General features: G+C 42.6%; 2 protein-coding genes across 2 annotated transcripts in view; both read left to right on the top strand.

Moving 5' to 3' along the window:
* Positions 1–53: 53 nt before the first annotated feature.
* On the top strand, positions 54–15,821 carry CHMP5 (charged multivesicular body protein 5; the record flags this gene model as incomplete). The annotated part of the gene is made up of 8 exons (XM_080709177.1): positions 54–122; positions 947–1,051; positions 3,021–3,067; positions 5,463–5,556; positions 5,679–5,750; positions 10,384–10,492; positions 13,102–13,214; positions 15,771–15,821. The coding sequence occupies 8 exons, from the start codon at positions 54–56 to the stop codon at positions 15,819–15,821; spliced, it is 660 nt and encodes a 219-aa protein (XP_080565303.1).
* Positions 15,822–21,888: 6,067 nt separating this feature from the next.
* NFX1 (nuclear transcription factor, X-box binding 1) overlaps positions 21,889–27,706 on the top strand; it is a gene marked incomplete at both ends in the record, with an annotated part of 77,126 nt that continues 71,308 nt past the window's right edge. Inside the window, 2 exons of the mRNA XM_080708519.1 lie at positions 21,889–21,913; positions 25,532–26,530. Coding sequence (XP_080564645.1) covers positions 21,889–21,913; positions 25,532–26,530 — 1,024 coding nt within the window. The remainder of the gene's footprint in view (positions 21,914–25,531; positions 26,531–27,706) is intronic.

Genomic DNA, 27,706 nt, shown 5'->3' with positions numbered 1-27,706 from the left:
CTCCGCTTCCGTTTCTGGTTTTCTTCCAGTGTTTGGGTTTCTTCTCGGCCAAGATGAACCGATTCTTCGGAAAAGCGAAACCCAAGGCTCCTCCGCCCAGCCTGACTGACTGCATTGGCACGGTGGGCACTTGTCGATGGATAAGTAGTCTCCGGGGCCTCTGACACTCGATCCCTTCCCATCCCGGCTCCCGGCTACTCCTCCTCCTCCCATTCTGGGTCGCGGGCCCATAACACCTCGGCTGTCACTATCCCCTTGTGTCCCTTCCTCCCAAGTCCTTCCTGACGCCACAAACCAGGGACCTCGTAACTCCATCACTAGCTCGCCCTACCTGTACTCAGCCCCTCCTGTTGCCTGTTGCTCTGTCCACTCTTTCTCGCCTTGGCTCCTTCACTCCAACCTGTCCTAGGCCCCATACACCCTTCCCACCGCAGCCCGACCTTTACCTCTTTAACATCCAGCACCCCTCACCCATGTCGAGGCTCTTTCTGTTATTCTAAGTCAACATATCTGTACCTCAGCTCTGGATCTTAGTAGCAAAATTCAGAACCTTGGGCCCTCGGATCAAGCCAGCACCCCGATTTAAGGAATGGTGCTAGATCTACAGTTTTAGCCGGTGTCCACTGGGCACTGGCTCACTTCACACCCCTTCTTGTTGAGCCCCTAGCCTCAGCATCTGATTCCAGGAAAATTTAATTTCAACCACTGGTGCTTATTTTTCTACTCCAATACTTGAGGAGGACCTGATAAATCAGAATATGGGAGGATGGTGGAATGTAGCCCCCCAGTGTTTCTGACTGGAAATCACCTGCCAAGTGAGCCACAATTTTCCACCGTTCACCATGTGCCTCCCTTTGTTTTTCCTTTCTTCCTTCATATTCTTTACTTTTCCCCTGCCACTTGCTGTGTAAGTATATTGCAATAACTATTGATATTTTTCACCAAGGTGGACAGTAGGGCAGAATCTATCGACAAGAAGATTTCTCGATTGGATGCTGAACTAGTGAAGTATAAGGACCAAATTAAGAAGATGAGAGAAGGTCCTGCAAAGGTGAGGTAGACAGCAACTGTGGTGGACAGTACTGTGGCAGCCTTATTTGAGCACCTGCATAAATAGGGCCTGGTGAAAGGCACAGAAGAGCTGCTCACAGTATGGTAAAGAGAAAACACATGTGAGCATGTGTCCTTCAGGAAGGAGAGTGTGGCGCCAGTTATGAGAGAGATGCAGGTGTTTGGTAAAGAAGATGTTGCTCACATATCCAGAAGCATGTACATGGTAATTAGCATATCTACTGAGAAGGCAGCAACCTGGAGGAGGGGTGGGTTGTACTCAGGATCAGGGAGGTCCAAGGCTGCTTGGTTAGGTAGATACAATAGACTGGTTCAGCAGTGGTATGCAGGGGTAAATGGACTGGATTAGGCATGGGGGACCAATGTTCTAATGTTAACACTACCTACTGTCTGTGACTTTGATAAAGTCACTTAAACCTGTTTTTCCTTTCTACTAGGTAGGGACATAGAGGATTTTGTTTATGCACATAGACTGTAGATATAGAACTATCTTGGTTTTTTTTCCCCCAGCTCTATAACTTATTAACCAGGTGAGCCAGGGATTGTTGAATCTCAATTTTCTCATCTCTAAAATGGAGATAGTTGGGCATGGTGGTGCATGCCTGTAACCCCAGTCCTTGGGAGTCTGAGATGGGAGGATTGCAGGTTTGCAGCCAGTCTACGCAACTTAGTGAGGCTTTTAGAAACTTAGCAAAATCCTGTTCCCAAATAAAAAATAAAATAGTGCTGTGGGTGTAGCGCAGAGGCAAAGAGCCCCTGGGTTGCATCCCAACACCAAAATAAGTAACACAATAAAGATACTTTATATTGTAAGAATGAAATGAGATAATTCATGTGACCTGCATAGCACTATGTCTAGAACATAGAAGCACTCAGTAATTGTTAATTTTTATCTTCTGGAAGGTAATAATAGCTTCTTTTCCTTCCTCATTGGAGAAAACAAATAAAGTGATACATGGAACAGTATAAAAAAAGGAAGGCTTTTCCCAGCCACTTTAGCTGATGGTGTGGAATGAAGAACAGAGGTAGGAAAGCTCATGTAGACTTGAGATGAAAGTCCAAACCCTGGTGGTAGTCTGAAAATGACACAAATGGAGTCAATTGAAAGTGAGTTTTTAAAAGTCAATAACATGATGACTGTCCATGAGGAAACAAGATAGAAAGATAAGGTTGATGTAAAGGTTCTCAGCCACAAGAAGTGAAAGATTGGTGGTGTTATTGTTATTTCCAAGGTGAGATGAGATTGAGATTGGGCATGTTGGGCTTACCTTGATAGCAGAATTCTAGGTGGGAAGTCTCCATAAGGCAACTGGATACACAAATTGGAACTGTTAGAATTGGAGGTTGAGATGATATGTATTAAGAAAGGGGCCAGACAGGCGTGGTGGCGCACGCTTGTAATCCCTACGCTTGGGAGACTGAGACAGGAGGATTGCGTAGGTTCAAAGCCAGCCTCAGCTACTTAGTGAGGTTCTCAGCAACTTAGTGAGACCCTGTTTCCAAATAAAATATAAAATAGGTCTGGGAGTATAGCCCGGAGGTAGAAAGCCCCTGGGTTCCATCCCCAGTACCACAAAAAAAAATAAAAATAAAAATAAAAAAAGAAAGGGACCATAGCTCTGGACTCTGTGATGTTGGATGTAAAGACAAACAGAAGCAAAGGCTTGAAGACTCAGCAATACAGATATCAGTGCTTGAAGGGGAAGAATAGAATCCAGGAGCCACTGTCTACTACTTTGAAGAAGAGAATAAGCAGGCATGTCAGGTTGAGGGCGGAGGCGTTCAGTGTCTGTGTGCGTGCATGTGTAAGGTGCTAGAGGTCAGACCCAGGGTCTCAAGCATGCTAAGAAAGCTCTCCACCACTGAGCTACACCCCAGTCCCTGGGAGAGTTCTTTTACCATCTGTATGTTTCCCACTTTCTTTTTATTAAATCTGTTTTTCTCCCCAGAATATGGTCAAGCAGAAAGCCTTGCGGGTTTTAAAGCAAAAGCGGATGTAAGTTATACATAATCTCTTTCCTCTAGCAGGTTTAAAGAAAAATGGTCTTCCATTCCTTCAGATTTTCATACAATTTTCTAGGCATTCTTGATTTAGTTACCAATTTTTATTGGCATATGATTAAATAGAGTTGGCTAGGATTTCTCTCTACATACTCAGAACATCTGTTATAGCATGATCTGTCTGAATTATAGTTTTTGCTATGTGGAGAAGTTTCACAGCCATGCATCCATTACAGTAGCTATTAGCCATATGTGGCTCTTAAACACTTGAAATGTGGCTAGTATAACAAAGGAAATGAAGTTTTAGTTTTATTTAATTTTAATTATTTAAGTTTGTTTATTTATTTGGGTACTGGGGATTGAACTCAGAGGCTTTCTACCTCTAACTTATACCCCCAGCACAATTTTATTTCTTATATGGAAGGTGGTCTCGCTAAGTTGTGGAAGGCCTTGCTAATTTGTCTAGGCTGGCTTTGAACCTGTGATTCTCCTGTCACAGCCTACCAAGTACTGGGATTATAAGCGTGCACCACTACACCCAGCCTTTTCTTTTCTTTTTTCTTTTCTTTCTTTCTTTCTTTTTTTTTTTTTTTTTTTTTTTTGGTACTGGGGTGGAACCCATGAGCTTTTCTACCTCCAGGCTACACTCCCAGACCTATTTTATACTTTATTTGGAAACAGGAGCTCATCAAGTTGCTGAGAGCCTCACTAAGTAGCTGAGGCTGGCTTCAAACCTGTACGATCCTCCTGTCTCAGCCTCCCAAGCCGGGGGATTGGATTACAAGCATATGCCACCACTCCCGGCTATACCCAGCTTTTAAGTAGCTATATGTTCCTAGTGACTACTAATTTGGACTGGCCGGATCTCTGGGGTTTGGCTCTATCATTATTATTTTGTGTGTGTATGTGATGCTGGGGATGGAACCCAGGTGCATCTACCTCTGAGCTACACCCCGAGCCCTATTTTTTATTCTTTAGTTTGAATCAATGTCTCACTAAGTTGCAGAGGACCTCTCCAAGTAGTTGAGTAGAATGACCCTGGGTTCAATCCCCAGTACCATTAAAAACAAAAAAGGCTTAGATATAACTCAGAGATAAAATGCCTGTGGTTTTAGTCCTGTGTATCAAAAATAGAAAAGTCTTAGCCAGGTGTGGTGGTACTGCAAGCATGTAGTCCTAGTCCTTAGGCTGAGACAGGAGGATTGAAGGTTCAAGGACAGACTCAGAAATTTAGTAAGACTTTTAGCAATTTAGCTTAATTAAGCTTAGCTTAGAGACCCTGTTTCAAAATTTACTAAAAGGGGGTTGGAGATGTGTTTAAGAAGTAGATTCACCCCTGGGTTCAATCCCCAGTACCACATACACACACCCAACATCCTACCCTTTGCCCCAAGACATCTATTTCTGATAGTTTATCTAGGAAATAACTATAAAAACATATTTAAGTCAGATGTGGTGGTATACCCTTGTAATCCCAGAATTTAGGAGGCTGAGATAGGAAAATCACAGGTTTGCAGCCAATCTCAGCAATTTAGTGAGGGCCTTCAGAACTTAGTGAAACTCTGTGTCCAGATTTAAAAAAAAAAATAGGACTGGAGATGTAGCTTAGAGGTAAAATACCCCTGGGTTCAATCCCCAGCATCCCCCTCCCAAAAAAAGAAAGACATATATTAAGATATATAACAATGAGGTGGGTGTGGCACATGTTTGTAATCCCAGTACTTGGGAGTCTGAGACAGGAGGTTCACAGGTTTGAGGATAGCCTCAGCAAGTAGTGAGACTCTCATCAATGTAGCGAGACCCTGTTTCTTTTCTTTTCTTTCTTTTTTTTTTTTCTTTTTTTTTTTTGCGGGTCTCGGGGTGGAAGTCAGTGGCATTCAACCTCCGAGCTACACCTCCTACCCTATTTTTTATTCTTATTTGAAACAGGGTCTCACTAAGTTGCGGAGGGCCTAAGTAGCTGAGGCTGTTGGCGAACCGCAATCTTCCTGTCTCAGCCTCCCAAATGCTGGGATTACGAGTGTGTGCCACCACGCCCAGCTCCCTGTTTCTAAATAAGAAATAAAATCGAATTGGGGGTGTACTTGAAGATAGAATGCCTCTGGGTTCAGTCTCCAGTAACACACACACACACACACACACACACACAGGATATGTAACAACACAATAAAGCAAATGGTATAATGTTAATTGGGAAATAATGTAACTAAAATACATGCAAACAAGATAGATTAGGGGGACTTTAGAGTAATTAAAGTATTATATACCCCCTTTGCTTTTCGTAAGAAAATCATTTAGTACTGGGGTACTTTCTTCCTGAGGATTTCTATCTGGCTCACATTAAACATTCTTTTTTGACTCTATAAACATTCTTTTTTGACTCTATAAAGGTATGAGCAGCAGCGGGACAACCTCGCCCAACAGTCCTTTAACATGGAACAAGCCAATTACACCATCCAGTCATTGAAGGACACCAAGACCACGGTACTCCTAAAGAACCTTCTCCATTATTTTATGTTTTTACTCTTGTGCTAGTTTCCTTTTTTTTTTTAAAAAGATTTGACCAACGTGACTTCGTATGACATTGTGTTTTCTTCTTTTTTTAGGTTGATGCTATGAAACTGGGAGTAAAGGAGATGAAGAAGGCATACAAGCAAGTGAAAGTCGACCAGATTGAGGTAAGATGTATGCTGTTTTTGTAAGGATGTCCACTCATTTTTGAAGGGATCTAAGTGAATGTTTGTATGATGCACACAGAAGAGGGATCAAAATCTCAGGCCTGCCATTTATAGCAGAATTAGCTTCATGAAAGGATACCAAAGGTCCCTGCTTCCTCACAATTGATGCAAATATTCTAATACTGCACATAGTTATTATACAGATTAAATAAATGAGCTAGGATATCTCTACACACAATGCCTGGCACATAATCACCCAGTAGTTCTAAGTCAATGAGTTTTTGTCTCTTCAAGGGTTGTTATTTTTTTTTTGGTGGTGGTGGTACTGAGGTTCCTGGAAACCCTTCTACCTCCGGGCTACACTCCCAGACCTATTTTTTATATTTTTATTTGAAAACAGGGTCTCTTAAGCCAGCGAGGCTGGCTTCAAACCTGTGCCATCCTCCTGTCTCCGCCTCCCAAGCGCGGGGATGACAAGCGTGCGCCACCACGCCCGGCTGTCTTGTAAAGTAGTGATGTTGCTGCCTATTTCCAAATATTGTCACGAGTGTCAAGTGAAAATATGTATATAAAGTACTTACACACAATTTCTGTAATAGAGTTGGTTCCCCTTTCTATTAATTCTCTTTACATTTTAAAAGTAAGTCATTAGCTCCTTAATATTAGTGTTTCTTTTTGGGATTAAGATTTGAGCCCTAAGAGCCTGGCTGCTCTCCCAGGCGGTCAGCAGCCCAGATGGCCGGCAGGACTAGCAGAGGGAGGGAGTGGTGATGAGTAGAAAGACGGAGGCTTCCTTTCTATGTGGAGAGTAGTGTTCTTTACCTCTGTGCTCTGACTAGAATAGCTCATTCCTGGAGGGCAGGGACTTAATTGTGTTCACTGTTGTATTCCCAGTGCCTAGAACAATGTCTGGCCAGAGAATATTTGGTAGTTGATGAATGGATGAGTAAGAGGCTGCCAAAGGAGATAAAACTTAGTCAGTGTGTAGTGAGCAGTCTCTATGCCCCAGGCATTTTACTGCTTCCGCAGAAGTATTCTATGACAGTGCCAATCTTTAAGAGAGAAGGTAGAGCTGGGTGCAGTGCCACATGCTTGTAATTCCAGGACTTAGGAGGCTGAAACAGGAGGATCGCAGGTTCATGACCAGTCTCAGCTACTTAGAGAGGTCCGCTATAACGTAGTGAGGACCTGTGTCAAAATAAAAATAAAGCCGGGTGTTTCAGAATAAAAATAAAGCATGTAATCCCAGCATTTGGGAGGCTGACACAGGAGGATCCAGGTTCATGACCAGCCTCAGCTACTTAGTGAGGCCCTTTACAACTCAGTGAGACCCTATTTCAAAATAAAGAATAAAAAATAGAGCTGGGGATGTAGCTTGGAAGTAGATGCTCCTGAGATCCATCCTCGGTATCGCAAAAAAAATAATAATAATAATAAATAAAATAAATAAATAAATAAATAAAATATAGGGTTGGGGGTATACCTCGGTGGTAGAATGCCCCTGGGTTCAACCCCCACAAACAAAAGAGTGAAGGTAAACTGCTGTGGTGGTGCATGCCTATAATCAGTACTTGGGAGGCTGAGATTGGAGGATCTCAAGCTCAGTACCAGACCTGGCAACGTAGTGGGCCCCTCAGCAACTTAGCAAGACCCTGTTTCAAAATTTTAAAAAAAAGGGCTGAGGCTATAGCTTGGAGATAGAACTTCTTAGGTTCAATCTCTAGTAACAAAACAACAACAACAAAAGGAATGAAGGCATTTCTCTTTCCAGTGCTCCTTAGACTGCCCTTAATCATTTCCAGTCATCAACAAGTCTCTTCTTACATGGAGTTAAGCTTCATATATTTCAGAAAATTACCAAGAAAAATGCTTTGTGTATGTTTGCCTTATTTGTATAATATCAATGGGTAACAAAATACAAAATGCAATTTTATTTTCTACCTTTAGGACTCCTTATGTTTTATTTATTTTTTGATTGTATACATTTTTATTAATTTGTATTGGTACATTGTAGTCATACATCTTAATGGAGTACAAGATTGTGGAGGCATACATGGACACCCAATTAACCATTGGACACCCAATCACCCAATTAACCGTTACTCAATTCCTGCCCCATTCCCTCCCCTCCCTCCTTCTCATGTTTGGTTTAATGATTGACTTTGATATGTTTGTTAATGTATAACATGAAGGATAGTTTTTGTAGCATCATTCAGATACATTCCAACTGACTTGAAAGTTATTCTTCCAAAATTATTTTCCCTAGTGTTTTAAATTTTTATCTGAAAGTAATAGATTTTATGAATTATTGTAGGCTCATACACCATTTTCAATATGTTCCACTTATAAATAAAAAATTCTAAAAAAAAATAAACTTGATGTGACAATAAAAAAAAGAAACACATTTCATTTTAGAGACTCCTTATGTTTTATTTTTTATTTTTATTTTTTTTTGGTGGTACTGGGGGTGGAACTCAGAGGCTTTCTACCTCCGGGCTATACTCCCAGACCTATTTTATATTTTATTTGGAAACAGGGTCTCACTAAGTTGCTGAGAGCCTCACTAAGCAGCTGAGGCTGGCTTCGAACCTGTGTGATCCTCCTGTCTCAGCCTCCCAAGCGCGGGGATTACAAGCGTGTGCCACCACACCCGGCTATGTTTTAATTAGAGCTGTTTAATGTGAAAAAAGAGATACTGCTCATTCTGGATATTTTAAAATTTAATTAATTTTTTTCTTATTTATTTTGGGTGGTACTGGAGTGGAACCCAGGGGCTTTCTACCTCCGGGCTATACTCCTAGACCTATTTTATACTTTATTTGGAAACAGGGTCTCACTAAGTTGCTAAGAGCCTAGGTAGCCGAGGCTGGCTTCGAACCTGTGTGATCCTCCTGTCTCAGCCTCCCAAGCTCAGGGATTACAAGTGTGCGCCACCACGCCCAGCTTTTGATTTTTTATTTTTTGGTAGTGGAGATTGAACTGAGGGGCTTTCTGCCTCTGAGCTACATCCTCAGTTTCCTTCCTCCCTCCCTCCCTCTTTTCCCTCTTTCTTTCTTTCTTTCTTTCTTTCTTTCTTTCTTTCTTTCTTTCTTTCTTTCTTTCTTTCTTTCTGTGACTGGGGCCTGAACCCAGGGGCATCTCTGAGCTCCACCGTCAGCCCAATTTTTTATTCTTTATTTTGAAACAGTGTCTCATTAAGTTGTGGAGGGTCTCACAAGTTTCTGAGGCTGTCCTTGAACCTGCGTCCTCCTGTCTCAGCTTCCCAAGTCCTGGGATGTACACTACAATGCCCACATTTTTTTTTCTTTTTTTCTTTGTTTTTTTTTTTTTTCCAGTACTGGGGATAGAACCCAGGGGCATTCTACCTCTTAGCTACACCCCCAGCCCTATCTTTTATTCTTTATTTTGAAACAGGACCTCACTAAGTAGCTGAGGCTGTCTGCAAACCACAATCCTCCCATCTCAGCCTCCCAAGTGCTGGGATTACAAGTGTGCACCACATGCCCCGCTTATTTTCTATTTTTTGAAACAGGGTCTCACTAAATTGTGGAGGGTCTCATTAAGTTCCTCAGGCTCGCCATGAACCTACAATCCTCCTGTCTCAGCCTCCCAAGTACTGAGATTACAAGCATGTGCTGTCACACCCAGGCTTTCTGGATTTCTTATGTGTGTCTCCATCTTTCATCTGTGGTTGTCGTCTGGCTCCCTAATTACCTTTTCCTGTCCCCTAATAGATGCCAGCATGACAGGTGGAGAGCTCCTTTAATTCTTTTGGAGTGTATGTGTCTTTTGGCCAGGTCATGTATTTTGAATTTTTGTTTTATTTATTTATGTTATTTTTTTATTTTTTATTTTTTTATTTTTTGGTGGTACTGGGGTTCCTGGAAACCCTTCTATCTCTGGGCTACATTCCCAGACGTATTTTTATATTTTTATTTGGAAACAGGATGGCTATTTGGGTGTTAGATTTGTCCTTTAGACTGTCTGCTATGTTGTTGACTAAAAGCTGTTGTTAGCCAAGGATGGATCTAGTAATTATTGAGAATCATTTCAGTGCTGGCCATTTTATGTACATTATTTTTTCAAAAAATTTTCAAAAAAAAAATCTCTTCTGCTGGGTGTGGTGGTGCACTCCTATAATCCCAGTATTTGAGAGGCTGAGACAGGAGGATCATAGTTTTGAGGTCAGCCTTAACAATTTTTTTTTTTTTTTTTTTTTTTTTTTGCGGGTCTGGGGATGGAACTCAGGGGCATTTGACCTCTGAGCTACATCCCCTGCCCTATTTTTTATTCTTTATTTTGAAACCGGGTCTCACTGAATTGCAGAGGGCCTCACTAAGTAGCTGAGGCTGTCCGCGAACCACCATCCTCCGGTCTCAGCCTCCCAAATGCTGGGATTACAAGCGTGCGCCACCACGCCTGGCAGCCTTAGCAATTTAGTGAGACTCTCAACAACCTAGTGAGACCCTGTTTAAAAATAAAAAATAAAAAGGGCTGGGGGTATAGCTCAGAGGTAGAATTCCATTCAATTCTGAGTACAAAAAAAATTATTCAGTTTTAAGATTCAAAGAACATAGAACATTAGTAGAAAATGATGAAAAGTGAATGAAAACCCTGTCATATGTTTCTATAGGATTTACAAGATCAACTAGAAGATATGATGGAAGATGCGAATGAAATCCAAGAAGCACTGAGTCGCAGCTATGGCACCCCAGAATTAGATGAAGATGACCTCGAAGCAGGTAAGTTAGAAGAAAAACAATGTCTGTTTAGTTTTGGAGTCTAAAAGGAGTAACAGCCTGGAGCCTTTCCCCAAGTCCTACTGAAAATTCCTATCAATTCCCTGCAGGTTGGTTTTCCCAGTCTCTGGGTAAAGAGCTTGTGAGGCAGCTGCATCAGACTTGAGTTAAAACTGTCCAGGCAAAGGCTGGCCTGGTGCTTGGTATCTAAATATCCTCAACTTGTCCTTTCCTTGCTGTTTTCCTTTTGATTTTGTTCTATTTTCCAACATAGTGTCCACTCCCTTGGAATAGCAAAGCAAATTAAGAAACACCAATTGGTACACAGGTAGTATGCATCTGCTACATGCCAGACACTGTGCTGGGTGCAGGGGATTCAGTATTGAAGAAAACAAATATGATCTCTGCATTCAAGAAGCTTCTCCTGAGCTTGGCATGGTGGCGCATGCTTGTAATATTAGTATGTGGGAGGTGGAAATAGGAGGATTGTAGGTTTGTGGCCAACCTTAGCAATTTGTGAGGCACTTCACAACTTATTGAGACCCTGTTTCAAAATAAAGAATAAAATAGATCTGGGGATATAGCTCAGAGGTAGAATGCCCCTAGGTTCCATCCCCAGTAGTATGTGTGCACGCGCATATGCACACATGCACGCACGCACACATGAGCTTTTCCTGTAGCAGTGGAAGAAATATGAACTGCCTGCTTTAAGTAATCAATTTTTGGAGCATACACTATTGGGAAAAAGTATGAGATACAGGACCCTAACCCAGTTAGTAGTGGGGGACAGGCATGGGGCTTTTCTACCTCCAGACTACACTCCCAGACCTAATTTTTATGTTTTATTTGGAAACAGGGTCTCACTAAGTTGCTGAGAGCCTCGCTAAGTTGCTGAGGCTGGCTTTGAACCTGCAAGAGCTGAGATTACAACTGTGCGCCACCACACCCGGCTAAGCTTCTATTTTTTAAGTTTGATTTTGTATCAGAACACTTTGCTGAATTTTTTAATCAGTTCTATTATAAGCTTTTTAGATGAGTTTGTTGCATCTTCTAAGTATAGTATCATGTCATTTGCAAATAGGGATAGTTTTAGTTCTTCTTTTCCTATTTGTACTCCTTTGATTCCTTCTCTTGAGAAGCCTTATTGTTCTGGCTAGAGTCTCAAGTAATATATTTAAAAGTGGCCCAGCCTTTTTTTTTTTTAAATTTTGAAACAGTCTTGCTCAGTTGTGGAGCGTCTCACTAAGTTACCGAGGCTGGCTTCAAACCTGTGATCGTTTCATCTCAGCCTCCTAAGTACTGGTATTACAGAAACTGCTGGGCCACTATGCCCAGCAGTTGTTTTATTTATTTATTTATTCCTGTTTGTTTTTCATAGATTTTACCATATCTGTTTCCTTGAAATTTTCTTGTAATGATCATTTACTTTTGGGGGATATTGGCGGAGGTTTTGTCATGATGGGGACTGAACCAGGACCTTGTTTATGCTAAGTATGTGCTGTATCACTGAACTATACCCTTATCCCCCATCTTTCATTTTGGAAATAGAAATTAGTAATTCCTTCTTTGACTTTGTATTTAAATTTTCATCTTAGCCAGGCGTGATGGCACATGCCTGCAATCCCAGTACTTGGTAGACTGAGATTGAAGGATCACAGGTTCAAGGACAGCCTCAGCAAGTAGTGAGACTCTCATCAACCTAGTGAGACTCTGTTTTAAAAATAAAAAGAAGGACGGGTGTGGTGGTGCACGCTTGTGATCCCTGCGCTTAGGAGGCTGAGACAGGAAGATCACAGTTTCAAAGCCAGCCTCAGCTACTTAGTGAGGTTCTCAGCAACTTAGTGAGACCCTGTTTCCAAATAAAATAGAAAATAGATCTGGGAGTATAGCCCAGGGATAGAAAGCCCCTGGGTTCCACCTCCAGTACCAAATAAATAAATAAATAAATAAATGAAGAGGAGCCGGGCATGGTGGCGCACGCCTGTAACCCCAGCATTCGAGAAGCTGAGGCTGGAGGATCGCAGTTCGCAGACAGCCTCAGCTACTTAGGCCCTTTGCAACTCAGTGAGAATTGGGCAGGGGGTGTAGCTCGGAAGTCAAATGCTTCTGGGTTCCATCACCAGACCTGCAAAAAAAAAAGAAAGAAAGAAAGAAAGAAAGAAAAGAAAGAAAGAAAGAAAGAAAGAAAGAAAGAAAGAAAGAAAGAAAGAAAGAAAGAAAGAAAGAAAGAAAGAAAAGAAAAAGCAGAGCCGGGCGTAGTGATGCATGCTTGTAATACCAGTACTTGGGAGGCTGAAACAGGATAACAGGTTTGAAGTCAGCATCAGCAACTTAGGCCCTCCGCAACTTAGTGAGACCTTGTTTCCAAATAAAATATAAAATAGGGCCGGGGGTATAGCCCAGAGGTAGACTGCTCCTGGGTTCAATCCCCAATACCATAAAAAAAAAAAAATAGGGGCCAGGGGTGTAGCTTGGAGGTAAAATCTGTTGGGTTTAATCCCTAGTATCAAATAAAAAAATAATAAATTTTCATCTTATTACAAATAATTGGGCTAAATCTTTAACAGTTGTCAATGTTTTTGCTTACATTTGTTTGAAATGTTGACTTTCAGAGTTGGATGCTCTGGGTGATGAGCTGCTGGCTGATGAAGATAGCTCTTACTTGGATGAAGCAGCATCTGCACCTGCAATTCCAGAAGGAGTTCCCACTGACACGAAAAACAAGGTGGACGCCTTTTCTCCTTATATTTCTATACAACATTAAAAAGATGTGCCAGCCTGAGAACCTAGAAGATAGTCTTAAGTTAGAACAAGCAAAAATATTCCTGGTAATTATTTTGGGAACCCTTCAAAACCCCGTTTTCCAAGTCAAGCATGGTGGTACACACTTGTAATCCCAGCATTCAGGAGGCTGAGACTGGAGGATCGCAGTTTGCAGACAGCCTCAGCTACTTAGTGAGGCCCTCTGCAGCTTAGTGAGACCCTGTTTCAAAATAAAGAATAAAAAATAGGGCAGGAGGTGTAGTTCAGAGGTCAAATGCTCTGGGTTTCATCCCCAGACCTGCAAAAAAAAAAAAAGTTTTCCTGCATTGTATGATGCACAGGCTGTGTAAATGGTACCAGAGGCCAGAAATGTTTTTATACAATGACAGTTTGTATAATGTACATAATTATCCTATTGTGAACTAGCCCTGGGTAACATTTACAGGTTTTAGACTTTTGTGTGCTACTGGGGACTGAATTCAGAGCCTTGTAGGCAAGCACTCTGCTACTCAGTTATATCCCTAGCCCAGGTTCTTTTTATTGTTTGCTGTCCTGGGAATCAAACCCAGGGCTTTGTGGATGCTAGGCAAGTGTTCTGCCACTGAGCTACACTCCCAGCCCAGATTTTAGGCATTTCTTGAGAAAGCATTAGCAGCATATGCAAGAGCCTTGCTAGCTAGTATTATAAAAAAGAGTCCCCCTCTCCAGATATACTAGTCAATTATTGAGTGGATTTTTTTAAACTAAGGGTTAATAATTTAAGTATAAAAAAACAAAATGTAAAAAGTAAAAAAAAAAAAATTAGTGTTTAGCTCAGTGGTAGACCACTTGCCTTGCATCCACAGACATACGTGAAGACCTGGACTCAATTCCTAGCACCATAAAAACTTAGTGTCTAAATTGGTCACAGTGGTGCACACCTGTAATCTCAGCTGCTTGGGAAACTGAAGCAGAGGATCATGCATTTGAGGGCCAGCCTGGGCAATATAGCAAGACCCTGTCTCACCTCCCCCACACACACACACACACACACAAAATAAAAAACAGAAACAAGCCAGGCATGGTGGCACATGCTTATAATCCCAGCATTTGGGAGGCAGATCCTGGAGGATCGTGATTCGCAGACAGCTCAGCTACTCAGAGAGGCCCTTCACAACTCAGTGAGACCCCTTTCAAAGGCTAAAAAGACTAAAAAATAAGACTAGGGGTGTAGCTTGGAGGTAAAATGCCCCTGGGTTCCAGCCCCAGTACCACAAAAAATTTTTAAAAAGTGCTGGGCATGGTGGCGCACAATTGTAATCCCAGCATTTGGGAGGTGGAGACCAGAAGATTGAGGTTCGTGGACAGCCTCAGCTACTTAGTGAGCCCTTCACAACTCAGTGAAACCCTGTTTCAAAAATGAAAAGACTAATAGCCGGGCGTGGTGGCACATGCTTGTAATCCCCGCGCTTGGGAGGCTGAAGCAGGAGGATCGCACAAGTTCGAAGCCAGCCTCAGCTACTTAGTGAAACCCTGTTTCCAAATAAAATATAAAATAGGTCTGGGAGTATAGCCCAGGAGGTAGAAAGCCCCTGGGTTCCACCCCAGTACCAAAAAAAAAAAAAAAAGAAAAGACTAAACATAGGACTGGGGGTGTAGTTCAGAGGTACAGTGCCCGTGGATTCTATCCCCAGTACCGGAAAAAAAAAAAAAAAAAGATTCAGCTGGGTGTGGTGGCACACACTTGTCATCCCAGTGCTTGGAGGATAAGATGGGAGGATCGTAAGTTCCAGACCAGCCTCGGCTACTTAAGTGAGGCCCTCCGCAACTTAGTGAGACCCTGCTTCAAAACAAAGAATAAAAATTCTACATGATTGACATCATTATAGATTTTTTTTAATATTTTTTTTTGGTATGGTACTGGGGATTGAACCCAGAGGCATTCTTTCCTGAAGTACATCCCTAGCCTGATTTTATTTCTTTTCTTTTTGTTTTTTTGTTTGTTTTGTTTTTTGTTTTTTGTGGGTTTGGGGATGGAACCCAGGGACATTCGACTTCCGAGCTACACCCCCTCTCCTATGTTTTATTCTTTAATTTGAAACAGGGTCTCACTAAGTTACAGAGGGCCTCACTAAGTAGCTGAGGCTGTCTGCGAACCATGATCCTCCAGTCTCAGCCTCCCGAATGCTGGGATTACAAGTGTGCGCCACCATACTGGGTTTTTATTTCTTATTTTGAAATAGGGTCCTGCTAGGTCGCTGAGGGCCTCACTGAGTTGCTGAGGCTGGACTGGAACCTAGATCCTCCCATTTTAGCCTCCCAAGCACTGGGATTACAGAGGTGTGCCACTATGCCCGGACTTTCATTCTTTTCCTGGTTCATCATGTTCCCTTTCACCTTTCATAAAAAAGCTCATTATTGTTTTCTGAGTGGGATTTTGATGTGGATTGATTGACATTTAGAAATGAATTTTGGCTACTAAATGTAATTTTTTTATCCAGTGAAAAATAGTGGCACTAAACCTGTTTCCTTTTCGCAGGATGGAGTTCTGGTGGATGAATTTGGATTGCCACAGATCCCTGCTTCATAGATTTGCATCACTAAAGTACATCATGTAAAATAAACACATATTCTGGGAATAGGACATACATCTAAATTTGCCATAACAGATTTAAAGTTTCTTTCCTTTCTTTGAAGGAAAGTTATACTGCTCTTTTTTATTTTTTTCCGTTAAGAAACTCATTGCTTGGGGAGGCTGTCTTTGTACTAAATTCTATTCTTTTTTTTTCTCTTATGAAAGATTAACTTAAAAATGTCTTTGGCTTTGTATGACTTGTTTTTATTCATTAACAATTTAAAATACAACCAAGGAGATGAGAATATTTAAATTCTATGACAGTGTAACTCTAACCTGATAAATTGAAAAGGTTAAAGATGAGATTATTGAAATTGTTCATATTATGATTCAAAACCATTTTCTGTTGTGGTACTGTAGGTGGCTTAAAGTGATGGCCTTTTGGATAGGTTTTATTGTGTCTTGTGATCGAATCATTACTCTGTCCAGTGTTGGAATGGAATTGTCACTACTGTGTTATGGGTGGATATTTTGATTCTGTGGTTCCCTCAGTATTACATCTTGACTTGTAATCAATAATGACTATTTCTTGATATTTAATGTATAGGACATTTATTTATACTCAATAAATATTTTTCAAAAGGATGCAATCTTATTTTATTTGCCACTGGGTATTGAACCCAGGGATACTCTACTTCTGAGTTATAACTCTCACCACCACCACCCCTTTTTTTAGTACTAGAGATGGAACCCAGAGGCATTCTACCTCCTAGTTATACTCTCAACCGGATTTTATTTCTTATTTGGAAACAGGGTCTCACTAAGTTGCAAAAGGCCTCACTAAATTGCCAAGGCTAACTTTGAACCTGTGATCCTCCTGTCTCAGCCTTCCACATACTAGGATTACAAGTGTGTATCACCATGCTTAGCTCCTCTTTTTTTATTCTTATTTTCAATGTTGGACTTTTCCATTTAAATGTCCTAACATTAGTTAAAATCTAACATAGCCAAATGAACTTCATTATCTTGGGATTCATTCTCAGTAGACATTCCTCAAATAAACTTGTTTATTGGCCCTCAGTTCTGGAGGCTGGGAGGTCTAAATTTGAGGATTTGCATCTGGTGAGGGCCTTCTTGATGCATCATAACTTACAGGGAAGCACCACATGCAAGAGTGCATGAGACAGACAGTAAAATGGGGGTCAAGCTATCCCATCTGGATCCTACCCACTCCAGCCATATCAGCCTTCATGAGGGCACAGCTCTCAGCCTAATCACCCCTTAAAGGTCTCACCTCTTACTGCTGTTGCAGTGGCAAATTAAGATTTTTGCTGTGTGTATATGAGTTTGGTGGGAGGACAACCACAACTCTGAGCTATACCCTAGCCCTATTTTATTTTTATTATGAAACAAGAGTCTTGCTAAGTTTATGAGAGTCTGCTTGCTGAGACTATCCTTGAACCTGCAATCCTCCTGACTCAGCCTCCCAAGTACTGGAATTACAGGCATGCACCACCACACCTGGTTGAGAATGCTTTTTAGTTGAGCATATTTTGTCTTATCCTACATATTTTTTTTTCTTGTAGTTCTGAGATGGAAGCCAGGGGCATTCTACCTCTGAGCTACACCCCAGTAGTATTTTTTATTCTTTTTTTTTTTTTTTTTTCCTTTCAGTAATAGGGATGGAACCCAGGGGCATTCTACCTCCAGGCTACACCACCAGCCCAATTTTTTATTCTTTATTTTGAAATAGGGTCTCACTGAGTTGCAAAAGGCCTAAGTAGCTGAGGCTTGTCCATGAACCGCGATCCTCCTGTCTCAGCCTCCCAAATACTGGGATTACAGGTGTGCACCACCACGGCTGGCTTTATCCTACATATTCAATTACTCATTAAACCCTGTCTTTTTTTTTTCATCCCAGTGGTGGGGATTAAACCCGATGCCTGAGGCAAGCTAAGCAAGCTCTCTACAGCTGAACTACATATCTAGCCCTTAAACCCTCCCTATATGTATATGTGGGTGGTCCCTGGGGATTGAACCCAGAGGCATTCTAACTGAAATCAGGCATTCTACCTCCAAGCTACACCCCAGCCTATTTGGAAATATTCATTACATACATCTACACTCACCTTCCTAAAATACAAATGTGACTTAAAATCTTTAATGGTTTGCCGATATCTTTTTTTTTTTTTTTTTTTTTTTTTGGTTGGGATGAAACCCAGGGGCATCCAACCTCTGAGCTACACCCCCTGCCCTATTTTTTTTTTATTCTTTTATTTTGAAACAAGTCTCACTAAATTGCAGAGGGCCTCACTAAGTAGCTGAGGCTGTCCGCGAACCACAATCCTCTGGTCTCAGCCTTTCGAATGCTGGGATTACAAGCATGTGCCACCCCCGGCTTCTGCTATCTCTATTAAAGCATAAAAAGCTGCTTGTGGTCTGGTCCCTGCCTGTCCTATCTGTAATGGCTTACTATTTAGTTTTTCTCAGAACAACAATCTGTTTTAGGAAACTGCCTCCCCCATTCCAACCATGTGATTATTGTGAAAATGCCAGTTATGGAAGCCCTATCCTTATTCTTCCTATGGGAGTATGTATGTGATCAGGCTGTGCCTATGAGTTCTTCCCTCAAATGTTCTTAAAGCCAATGTGTGTCAACTTAGTGAGACCCTGTTTCAAAATAAAAAATAAATGAGAAGAAAGGAGGGGGGAAGAGGAAAATCTCTAAAACACACAATGTACTTAAAAATATCAAAGTCAACCACTAAGCCGAGCAAGGGAGGGAGGGAATGGGGTGGGAATTGGGTAGGGGTTAAATCAGTGATGTGTGCATGTTTGTACACACAAGTTTTTTACCCCAATATGATGTATGAATATAATGCACCAATAAAAATAAATAAATAAAATAAAAAATAAAATAGTTCTGGAGGTATAGCTCAGAGGTAGAATACCCCTGAGTTAAGTCCTCAGTCACACACCACATGCACATGCACACACACACAGGAAATCCTTTTGTGTGTGGTGTGAAATATCAGTATGATTAGCTTGAAAGATACTGAAAACAGACAAGACAAGATGACAGAATGAGCTTGGCAGAGTGAAACATGCCTGTAATCCCAGTACTTAGGAGGCCAAGACAGGAGGATCATAAACTCAAGACCAGCCTCAGCAACCTAGCAAGGTCTCAGTAACTTCACAAGACCCTATCTAAAACAGGAGCTAAGTGAGTGGTGCACACTTGTAATCCCAGTACTTGGGAGGCTGAGACAGGAGGATCACAGGTTCACAGTCAGCCTCAGCTACTTAGTGAGGCCTTCCACAACTTAGTGAGATCCTGTTTCATTCAAAATAAAGAAAAGCCAGGCTTGGTGGCACACATGTAATCCCAGTACTTGGGAGGATGGGACAGAAAGGAAAAATAAAGAATGAAAAATAGGGCTGGGAGCCAGGCACGGTGGCGCACGCTTGTAATCCCAGCATTTGGGAGGCTGAGACTGGAAGATCGCGGTTCACGGACAACCTCAGCTACTTAGTGAGGCCCTCCACAATTTAGTGGGACCGTGTTTCAAATTAAAAAGGGCAGGGGGTGTAGCTTGGAGGTCGAATGCCCCTGGGTTCAATCCCCAGTACAATAAATAAATAAGTAAATAAGTAAATAAGGTATGGCTTGGAGATATGCCTCTGGGTTCAACCTCCAGTACAAGGAAGCAAAGGAAAGGGAAGGATGGATGCCCGATACTGATCTTTAAATTCTGATCCTTGAGATCTCATAGTATTCTAGGTTTCTATAGCTTTTTTGAGTCCATGAACTATCTGAGAATTCTGCCAATTAAATTAGTTGGGGTTCCTGAGATTTGTCAACAAGAAACTTGAATAATTCCTCTGTAGCTTCTATGATGTCCCTCTTTTCAATTTTATGCTCTAATAATTCTCTCTCCTACTCGTCCCATATCCACCATACAGTCCTGATTCCTTGCCTCTGCTTATGTACTTTCCCCTACCTGGAAATTCCTTACTGTCTCTGTCATACTACTAGTTTTTCCTGTTTTAGGAAAAAGGCCAAAGGGCAGACCCTAGTCTGTGTCAATCCCAGTGAACATAAGAGAAGTGGAATGGGTCTGGAGATATAACTCAGTGGTAGAGTATTTGCCTAGCATAGCAATGTCCTGTTTTGAACATACACACAAGTGGAGAGGATGAATTCTGCAGTGGGGAGCACTACAACACCACTGATCTTCGCTCCCATAGCTAGCACCAGACAACTGTTCTAGTCATTATATCACCATTAGGAAAAAATATAGCCATTAGGAAAAAATACAATATTGGTGTCACCACCTCAGCCGCTATTTTTTTTTAATGTGGGTAGCCTTTTTCTTTTTTACTTTTTTCTTTTTATGTGGTACTGGGGATTAAACCCAAGGTCATCCTACCTCTGAGCTACACCCCCAACCCTATTTATTATTATTATTATTTTGCGGGTCTGGGGATGGAACCCAGGGGCATTTGACCTCCAAGCTCCACCCTCTGTCCTATTTTTCATTCTTTATTTTGAAACAGGGTCTCATTACGTTGTAGAGGGCCTCACTAAGTAGCTGAGACTGTCCGCAAACGGCGATCCTCTGGTCTCAGCCTCCCGAATGCTGGGATTACAAGTGTGGGCCACCATACCTGGCTCCCAACCCTGTTTTTATTTATTTTGAAACAGAGTCTCACTAAGTTACAGAGGACCTCACTAAGTAATTGAGACTGGCTCCAAACCAACAACCCTCCTGTCTCAGTCTCCTAAGTACTGGGCTTAAAAGGGTGCACCACCACACCTGGCTTTGATTAGCCTTTTTCTGACTTTTGAGAGCTCTTTGTGGATTAACCCTTTATCGTTTCTTTTGTAGATCCTCCCCACCCAGATTACCTTTAAAGTGGTTTTTTGCCTTGTTTGTGGTACTGGAGATCCAACTCAGGTCCTCTAGCATGCTAGGCAAAAATTCTACCACTAACTACATTCCTAGCCCTTTTCTAAAATCTTATTTTGTGACTGGGCCTCCTCAAATTGCCTGGATAGCCTTGAATTTTTAATGCTCCTGCCTCAGCCTCCTAAGTAGCTGGGATTACTGTCAGCTGCCACCTCACCTAAACGTTGTGTGTGTGTGTGTGTGTGTGTGTGTGTGTGTGTGTATGTGTGTGTGTGTTGGGGGGGTATTGAAAATTGAACCCAGAGTCATTCCACCTCTGAGCTACACCTCCAACCCTATTTTATTTTTTATTTGGAAACAAGGTCTAAGTTGCAGAAAGCCTCACTAAGTTGCTGATGTTGGCCTTGAACCTGGGATCTTTCTGTCTCAGCTTTCTATGTACTGGGATTACAAGTGTGCACCACCATACTCGGGTTTTTTTTTTTTTTTTTTTTTTTTTTTTTGCGGCTTTGGGGATGGAACCCAGGGGCATTTGACCTCCGACCTACACCCTCTGCCCTATTTTTTACTCTTTATTTTGAAACTGGGTCTAAGTTGCGGAGGGCCCAAGTAGCTGGGGCTGTCTGCAAATCGCGATCTCCTGGACTCAGCCTCCCGAATACGGGATTACTAGCGTGCGCCACCACGCCCGGCTACACTCGGCCTTTTTATTATGAAAAAATTGCGGAGAGCCTCGCTAAACGGCGGAAGGTCTCACTAACTAGCTGAGGCTGGCGTCAAAGCTGCGGTCCTTTCAGTTTCGACTAAATGTTAACTCTAAGCGCAAACGACTCCAGGAAGAAGGTAATACCTGAGCTGACACCAGAAGACCCGTTTAAGTTACTTGGGTGGGAGGACAGAAAAAGAAAAACACAAAGGTTACACATCCCTGTCCACCCTGCGGCTACCCTGCCACCTCCCCTGGCCACCCTACGCGTCCCCTCCTCCGCCCGGCGCCCGGCGCGTCTGTTGACGTCACGCACGCGCCGCTCAGGAGACTCGAGCGGCGCAACCTCGGCGCGTCTACCTGGCTCGCGGAGGCGAACGTTCTCTGGGCGCCGGAAGTCCGGGCCACGTGACCGGGTGACAGGGCTCGCCTCGCAGTGGACTCGCTGTAGCTGCTGCGGCACGGGATGGCGGAGGCGCCTCCAGTCTCAGGTACCGTCGTGGCCCGCGCGGGGCTGGGCCCTCTGAGGGAGCGGCAGATTGGTCAGTGACGAAGTCCTAGGGCTCCGGTTATTTTAATCGCCGGAGCGGCGCGTGTTGGAGTTGGGATAGTGGCTCGGAAGGGCCACGCCAGGCGCTTCGCGAGTAGGGAGACCTCCGGCGTCATCGGCCGGGGCGCGAAGCCCGGCCGGTGGGTTTCCGACGAGAACGGGCTCGTGCAGGCGCCCCGGGAGTGGATGTGGATGTCCCGCCCGCCCTCCGGCTCATTCGGCCTTCCTAGGGCGCGTCGCACTGACCTCCGACGCGCGGGCGTCGGCCTAGTCGCCGCCCATGACCGTGGCGGGCTCTGGGTTCCATCGGGTTGGCGCGCTGTGCGTGGGGTGTGCTCGTACCTCTGGGAGTGGCGGCGCGCGCGAACCGCCCGCCAGTGGTTTAGACTCTCGGTCCGCCACAGGCTCTCGTGGGACCAAGTCTGTTTCCTCGTCCCTCTGTTGATCCTGTAGGGGCTCCTGCCGTGTACCGTACCTGTTCCATAATTGTTAGTTCACTTTCTTCTTCTGAAGTTGCCTCTGTGTAGACAGCCTCATTTGACTGTACCTGTAACATCTATTTGCAGTTCCTTCAGTGTAGATGGTAGATCGTGGTTTCCAAACTTTGTGGATAGCGTCCCAAAAGAAACATTTTACGTCTTGATCTTGGTGCACACTTAGATAAACATAAAATTGAACCGTGCTGGGTGCACTTGGAAGGCCAAGGCAGGCGGATTGAAACTTAGGAAACCCTGTATCAAAATTTAAAAAAAGGCCGGGGATGTAACTCAGTGGTAGAGCACCTACCAAGTATAGGCAAGACCCTGGGTTCAGTCCCTAGAACTGTAAAAAAGAAAAAGTATGCACACACATATACATGTATATAGTCACATTTATTAAATATAATAAAATTTCAAGAAGCAATGGTTCTCTACTATCAGCATTTTATTTATTTTATGATGTCTTCCTCTTTTTCCTTTTTCTGTATGTATGTTTGTGTAATACTGGGGATTGAACCCAGGATTGCTCTACCATTGAGCTACAGCTCCAGGCTCTCCCATTTTTTTAAGACAGGGTCTGCTAAATTGCTCTGGCAGGCCTCAAATTTCTGATGCTCTTACCTCAATCTCCCAAATAGCTAGAATTACAGGTATGGCATGCCTGGTTTCTGTTCTCTCTTTCCTATTTATTTATTTATTTATTTACTTACTTATGGTGCTGGGGATTGAACTCAGGGCATTCTTCCTCCGAGTTAGACCCCCATCCTGATTTTTTAATCTTTATTTTAAAACAGGGTCTCACTGAGTTGCAGAGGGCCTCACTAAGTAGCTGAGGCTGGCATTGAACCTGCAATCCTCCTGTCTCAGCCTCCCAAGTACTGGAATTAACAAGTAGACTCCACCATGCCTGGCTCCCCCAGCCCTTTTTATTTTTATTTTGAAACAGAATTTCTCTTAAGTTGCTGAGGGTCTTTCTAAATTGCTGAGGCTGATCTTAAATCCCTCCCAAGTACTGATATATAGGTGCATGCCATGCTACTACATTGGTTTTTTTTTTGTGTTTGTGTGTGTGTGTGTGTGTGTGTGTGTGTGTGTGTGTGTGTGTGGTACTGGGGATGGAACCCAGGGGCTTTCTACCTCTGGGCTATACTCCCAGACCTAATTTATATTTTACTTGGAAACAGGGTGTCATTAAGTTGCTGAGAGCCTCACTAAGTAGCTGAGGCTGGCTTCGTACCTGTGCGATCCTCCTGTCTCAGCCCTCCCAAATGCTGGGATTACAAGCGTGTGCCTCCACGCTGAGCTTTGATTTCATGATTTTATGACCCACTCTTTTTGAAAAACAGATCAGCAGTTTCCAACTTAGAAACATGAGCTGAGCATGGTGACACATGCTTGTAATCCCAGTACTTGGGAGGCAGAGACAGAATCACAGGTTCCCAGCCAGCCTTCACAACTTGGTAGGACCTTGTTTTAAAATAAAATAATAAAATAGACCGGGAGTATGGCTCCGAGGTAGATAGATGTTCTTGGGTTCCATTCCCAGTATCACACATAAAAAAAAAGAAACGTGGTTGTTTTGAATCTTAGTAATGTCACCATTTGAATCAGCTCTGCCACAGACTAGCAGTTGGACATGAATAAGATTATATATGTATTTGTATACTGAGTGGCAGGTAAGATTATTTATTACTGTGCTTCTCGAGGTTTTTATTATTGTGGGTTTATATATATATATGTATATGTACATATATATGTGTATATATGTGTATATATATAAAACATATATATATGTGTATATGTGTGTGTGTGTGTATCCACACACACACACACACACATATACATACATACATACAGGAAATAGAATCCAGGGGGTATATCTCGGAGGTCAAATGCCTCTGGGTTCCATCCCCAGACCTGCAAAAAAAAAAAAAAAAATTTAGCTGACTTCAAAGCCTGTTTTCTTGCTATTACAAAATACTACTTTAGGATTTTGAAAGACTGTTGACTTGTATCTCATCCTGGACCGTTTATCTCTGTGGGTCTGAGGATGGAACCCAGGGCATTCAACCTCTGAGCTACATCCCCTGCACTATTTTTTTATTCTTTTTATTCTTTTTTTTTTTTTTTTTTTTGTGTGTGTGTGTGTGTGTGTGTGGTACTGGGGTTCCTGGAAGCCTTTCTACCTCCAGGCTATGCTCCCAGACCTATTTTATACTTTTTTTATTTGGAAACAGGGTCTCTTAAGCCAGCGCGTCTGGCTTCGAACCTGTGCGATCCTCCTGTCTCTGCCTCCCAAGCGCGGGGATTATGAACGTGCACCACCACACCCGGCCATCCCGAACCTTTTAGCTGACTTACTTTTTTTTATGGTACTAGAAATTGAACCCAGAGACCTTCTACCTCCAAGCCACACCCCCCACCCCCAGCCCTATTTTTTATTCTTTGTTTTGAGACAGGGTCTCACTAAGTTATGGAATACCTCACTAAGTAGCTGAGGCTGGCTGCAAACCTGTGATTCTTCTCTGTCTCAGCCTCCCTCATACTGGGATTACAAGCATGTAACACCATGCCTGGCTACTTTTTAAAAAAATAAATAAAAGCATGTGTACATAGTGCCTGGTGGCCCAGATGAGCATTTTTACTCAGCAGCTTTTATCTGTAGTGGATTTTAGTATGACCATTGGATATGGGATGATCTATTTACAAGTACCTTGAACCCATCACCTTCACAGAACCCATAGTCTCACTAAGAACGTATTTTATTTTATTGTGGTTCTGGTACGGGGGCATTCTACCTCCGAGCTACACCCCAAGCCCTATTTTTCATTCTTTATTTTGAAACAGGGTCTCACTGAGTTACAAAGGGCCTCACTAAGTAGTAGCTGAGGCATCGGTGAACCAAGATCCTCCTATCTCAGCCTTTCAAATGCTGGGATTATAAGCATGCACCACTACGCCTGGCAAGCACCCATTTTATACATAGCCTTAAGACATTTTTAGATATGGCTTAAAGTTATATGGGATTCATGGATAACACATTAATTTCTTTACTGGAATGTCTATTTCTTATGTCTTAGGTACTTTTAAATTCAATACGGATGCTGCTGAATTTATTCCTCAGGAGAGAAAAAATTCTGGTCTAAACTGTGGGATTCCAAGGAAAACAGACTCCATCAGGATTGGCAGAAGAAATTATAGTTCATCCCCTCCGTGTCACCTTTCCAGGCAGGCCCCTTATGATGATATCTCTGTGGTTCTTCAGCACAGTTATCCTTCAGGAAGCAAACCTAAGTGTCAACAGACTTTTTTCCAGTCTTCTAATAAGTCACTCAAGAACCATGGCCTTCAGAGTCAACCTTGGCAAAAATTGAAGAATGAAAGACACCATGGCAAAGTTAAGAAAGCACAAGGGCTCACTGACCAGATCTCAGACATAATTACCTTAGAAAGTGTGGCCAGACCAGAGAGCGGGACAAACCCCAGAGAGCATAGCCCTTCTGAGAGTGAGAAGGAAGTTGTCAGTGCAGATCCCAGAGGAGCAAAACCAAAAAAAGCAGCGCAGTTTATATACAGTTATGGTAGAGGGCCAAAAGTCAAGGGGAAACTCAAATGTGAATGGAGTAACAGAATGTCTCCCAAACTTGAGGATGCCGGACCTGAAAATAGCAAACTCATGGGGATTTCCCACCCTGACTCTTCGGATGCATCTTGTAAAAAAGGAGTACTAGATGGGTATGGGACCAGGCGAAATGAGCAGAAAAGACATCTACAGAAAAGGCCTCCGTGGGAAGTGGAGGGGGCCAGGCCACGACCAGGCAGGAATCCACTAAAACAGGAGGGCCAGCGGCATACAAATGCAGGATCCAGAAACAACATGACCACCATTCCAAAGGATAATGCCAGTGAAAGACCAACAAAATCTGCCTGTGACAGTGGAAATTTGGCAGTCATCAATAAGGCTTCCAGAAAGGCTGACCAAGAGAAAAATACTATAAGAAGGCAGGATCATCAAGTAGTATCTCCTTTCCCCCGAGGCAAACAGAACCAAGTGCTAAAGAATGTGGAAACACATACAGGTAAACCTACCTAGATGGGTGGAAAAAATAAATAAATATATAAATATGTATTATATACATATATATATATATATATATATATATATATATTTTTTTTTTTTTTTTTTTTTGGTACTAGGGGTGGAACCCAGGGGCATTCTACCTCTGAGGTACACCCTCAGTCCTATTTTTTATTCTTTATTTTGAAACAGGGTCTCACTAAGATGTGAAGGGCCTCACTAAGTAGCTGAGGCTGGCTGAGCCTCCCAAATGCTGGGATTATAAGCATGTGCCACCACGCCCGGCTTGGAAATAATAATATTGGATATAATAATCTTTTTAATATTATTTTTAAATCAGTAATATATTAATACAATTTAGAAAATAAGCCCAGTCTCTTTCTAAATTTAATATCTGCCTGAATTCTGCTCTCCGCCCCAGCAGGTAAGTACTTTTTTTGTGTGTGTATGTGATACTAGGAAGTTAACTTAGGGCATTCTACCTCCAAGCCTTAGCCTCCAGCCTGATTTTATTTTTTGTTTTGGAATAGGGTCTCACTAAGTTGCTGAGAGCCATGCTGCATTGCTGAGGCTGGCCTTGAACCTGAGATCCTCCTGTCTCAATCCCCCAGGTACTGGGATACAGGCATGTACCACCACTCGTACTTAACTTAGTTTTATGTATATGATAAGGAAATACAAATAATCTCTACAAATAAGGACTTTTGTTAGTGTTCTTAAAAATGCAGACATAGAACTGGGCGTGGTGGCGCACGCTTGTAATCTCCGCGCTTGGGAGGCTGAGACAGGAGGATCACGCAAGTTCGAAGCCAGCCTCAGCTACTTAGTGAGGCTCTCAGCAACTTAGTGAGACCCTGTTTCCAAATAAAATATAAAATAGGTCTGGGAGTATAGCCCGGAGGTAGAAAGCCTCTGGGTTCCACCCCAAGTACCACCAAAAAAAAAGAAGAAAAAGAAATGCAGACATAGAGGCCGGGCGTGGTGGTGCACGCTTATAATCCCCGTGCTTGGGAGGCAGATACAGGAGGATCACGCAGGTTCGAAGCCAGCCTCGCTGGCTTAAGAGACCCTGTTTCCAAATAAAAAGTATAAAATAGGTCTGGGAGTGTATCCCGGAGGTAGAAGGGCTTCCAGGAACCCCAGTACCACCCAAAAAAAAAAAAAAAAAGCAGACATA

The sequence above is a fragment of the Muscardinus avellanarius genome (genome assembly GCF_963383645.1).
Source record: "Muscardinus avellanarius genome assembly, chromosome: 13".
NCBI lineage: Eukaryota > Metazoa > Chordata > Mammalia > Rodentia > Gliridae > Muscardinus > Muscardinus avellanarius.
The sequence above is the reverse complement of the archived record's forward strand: the minus strand, read 5'-3'. Positions and strand labels throughout refer to the sequence as shown.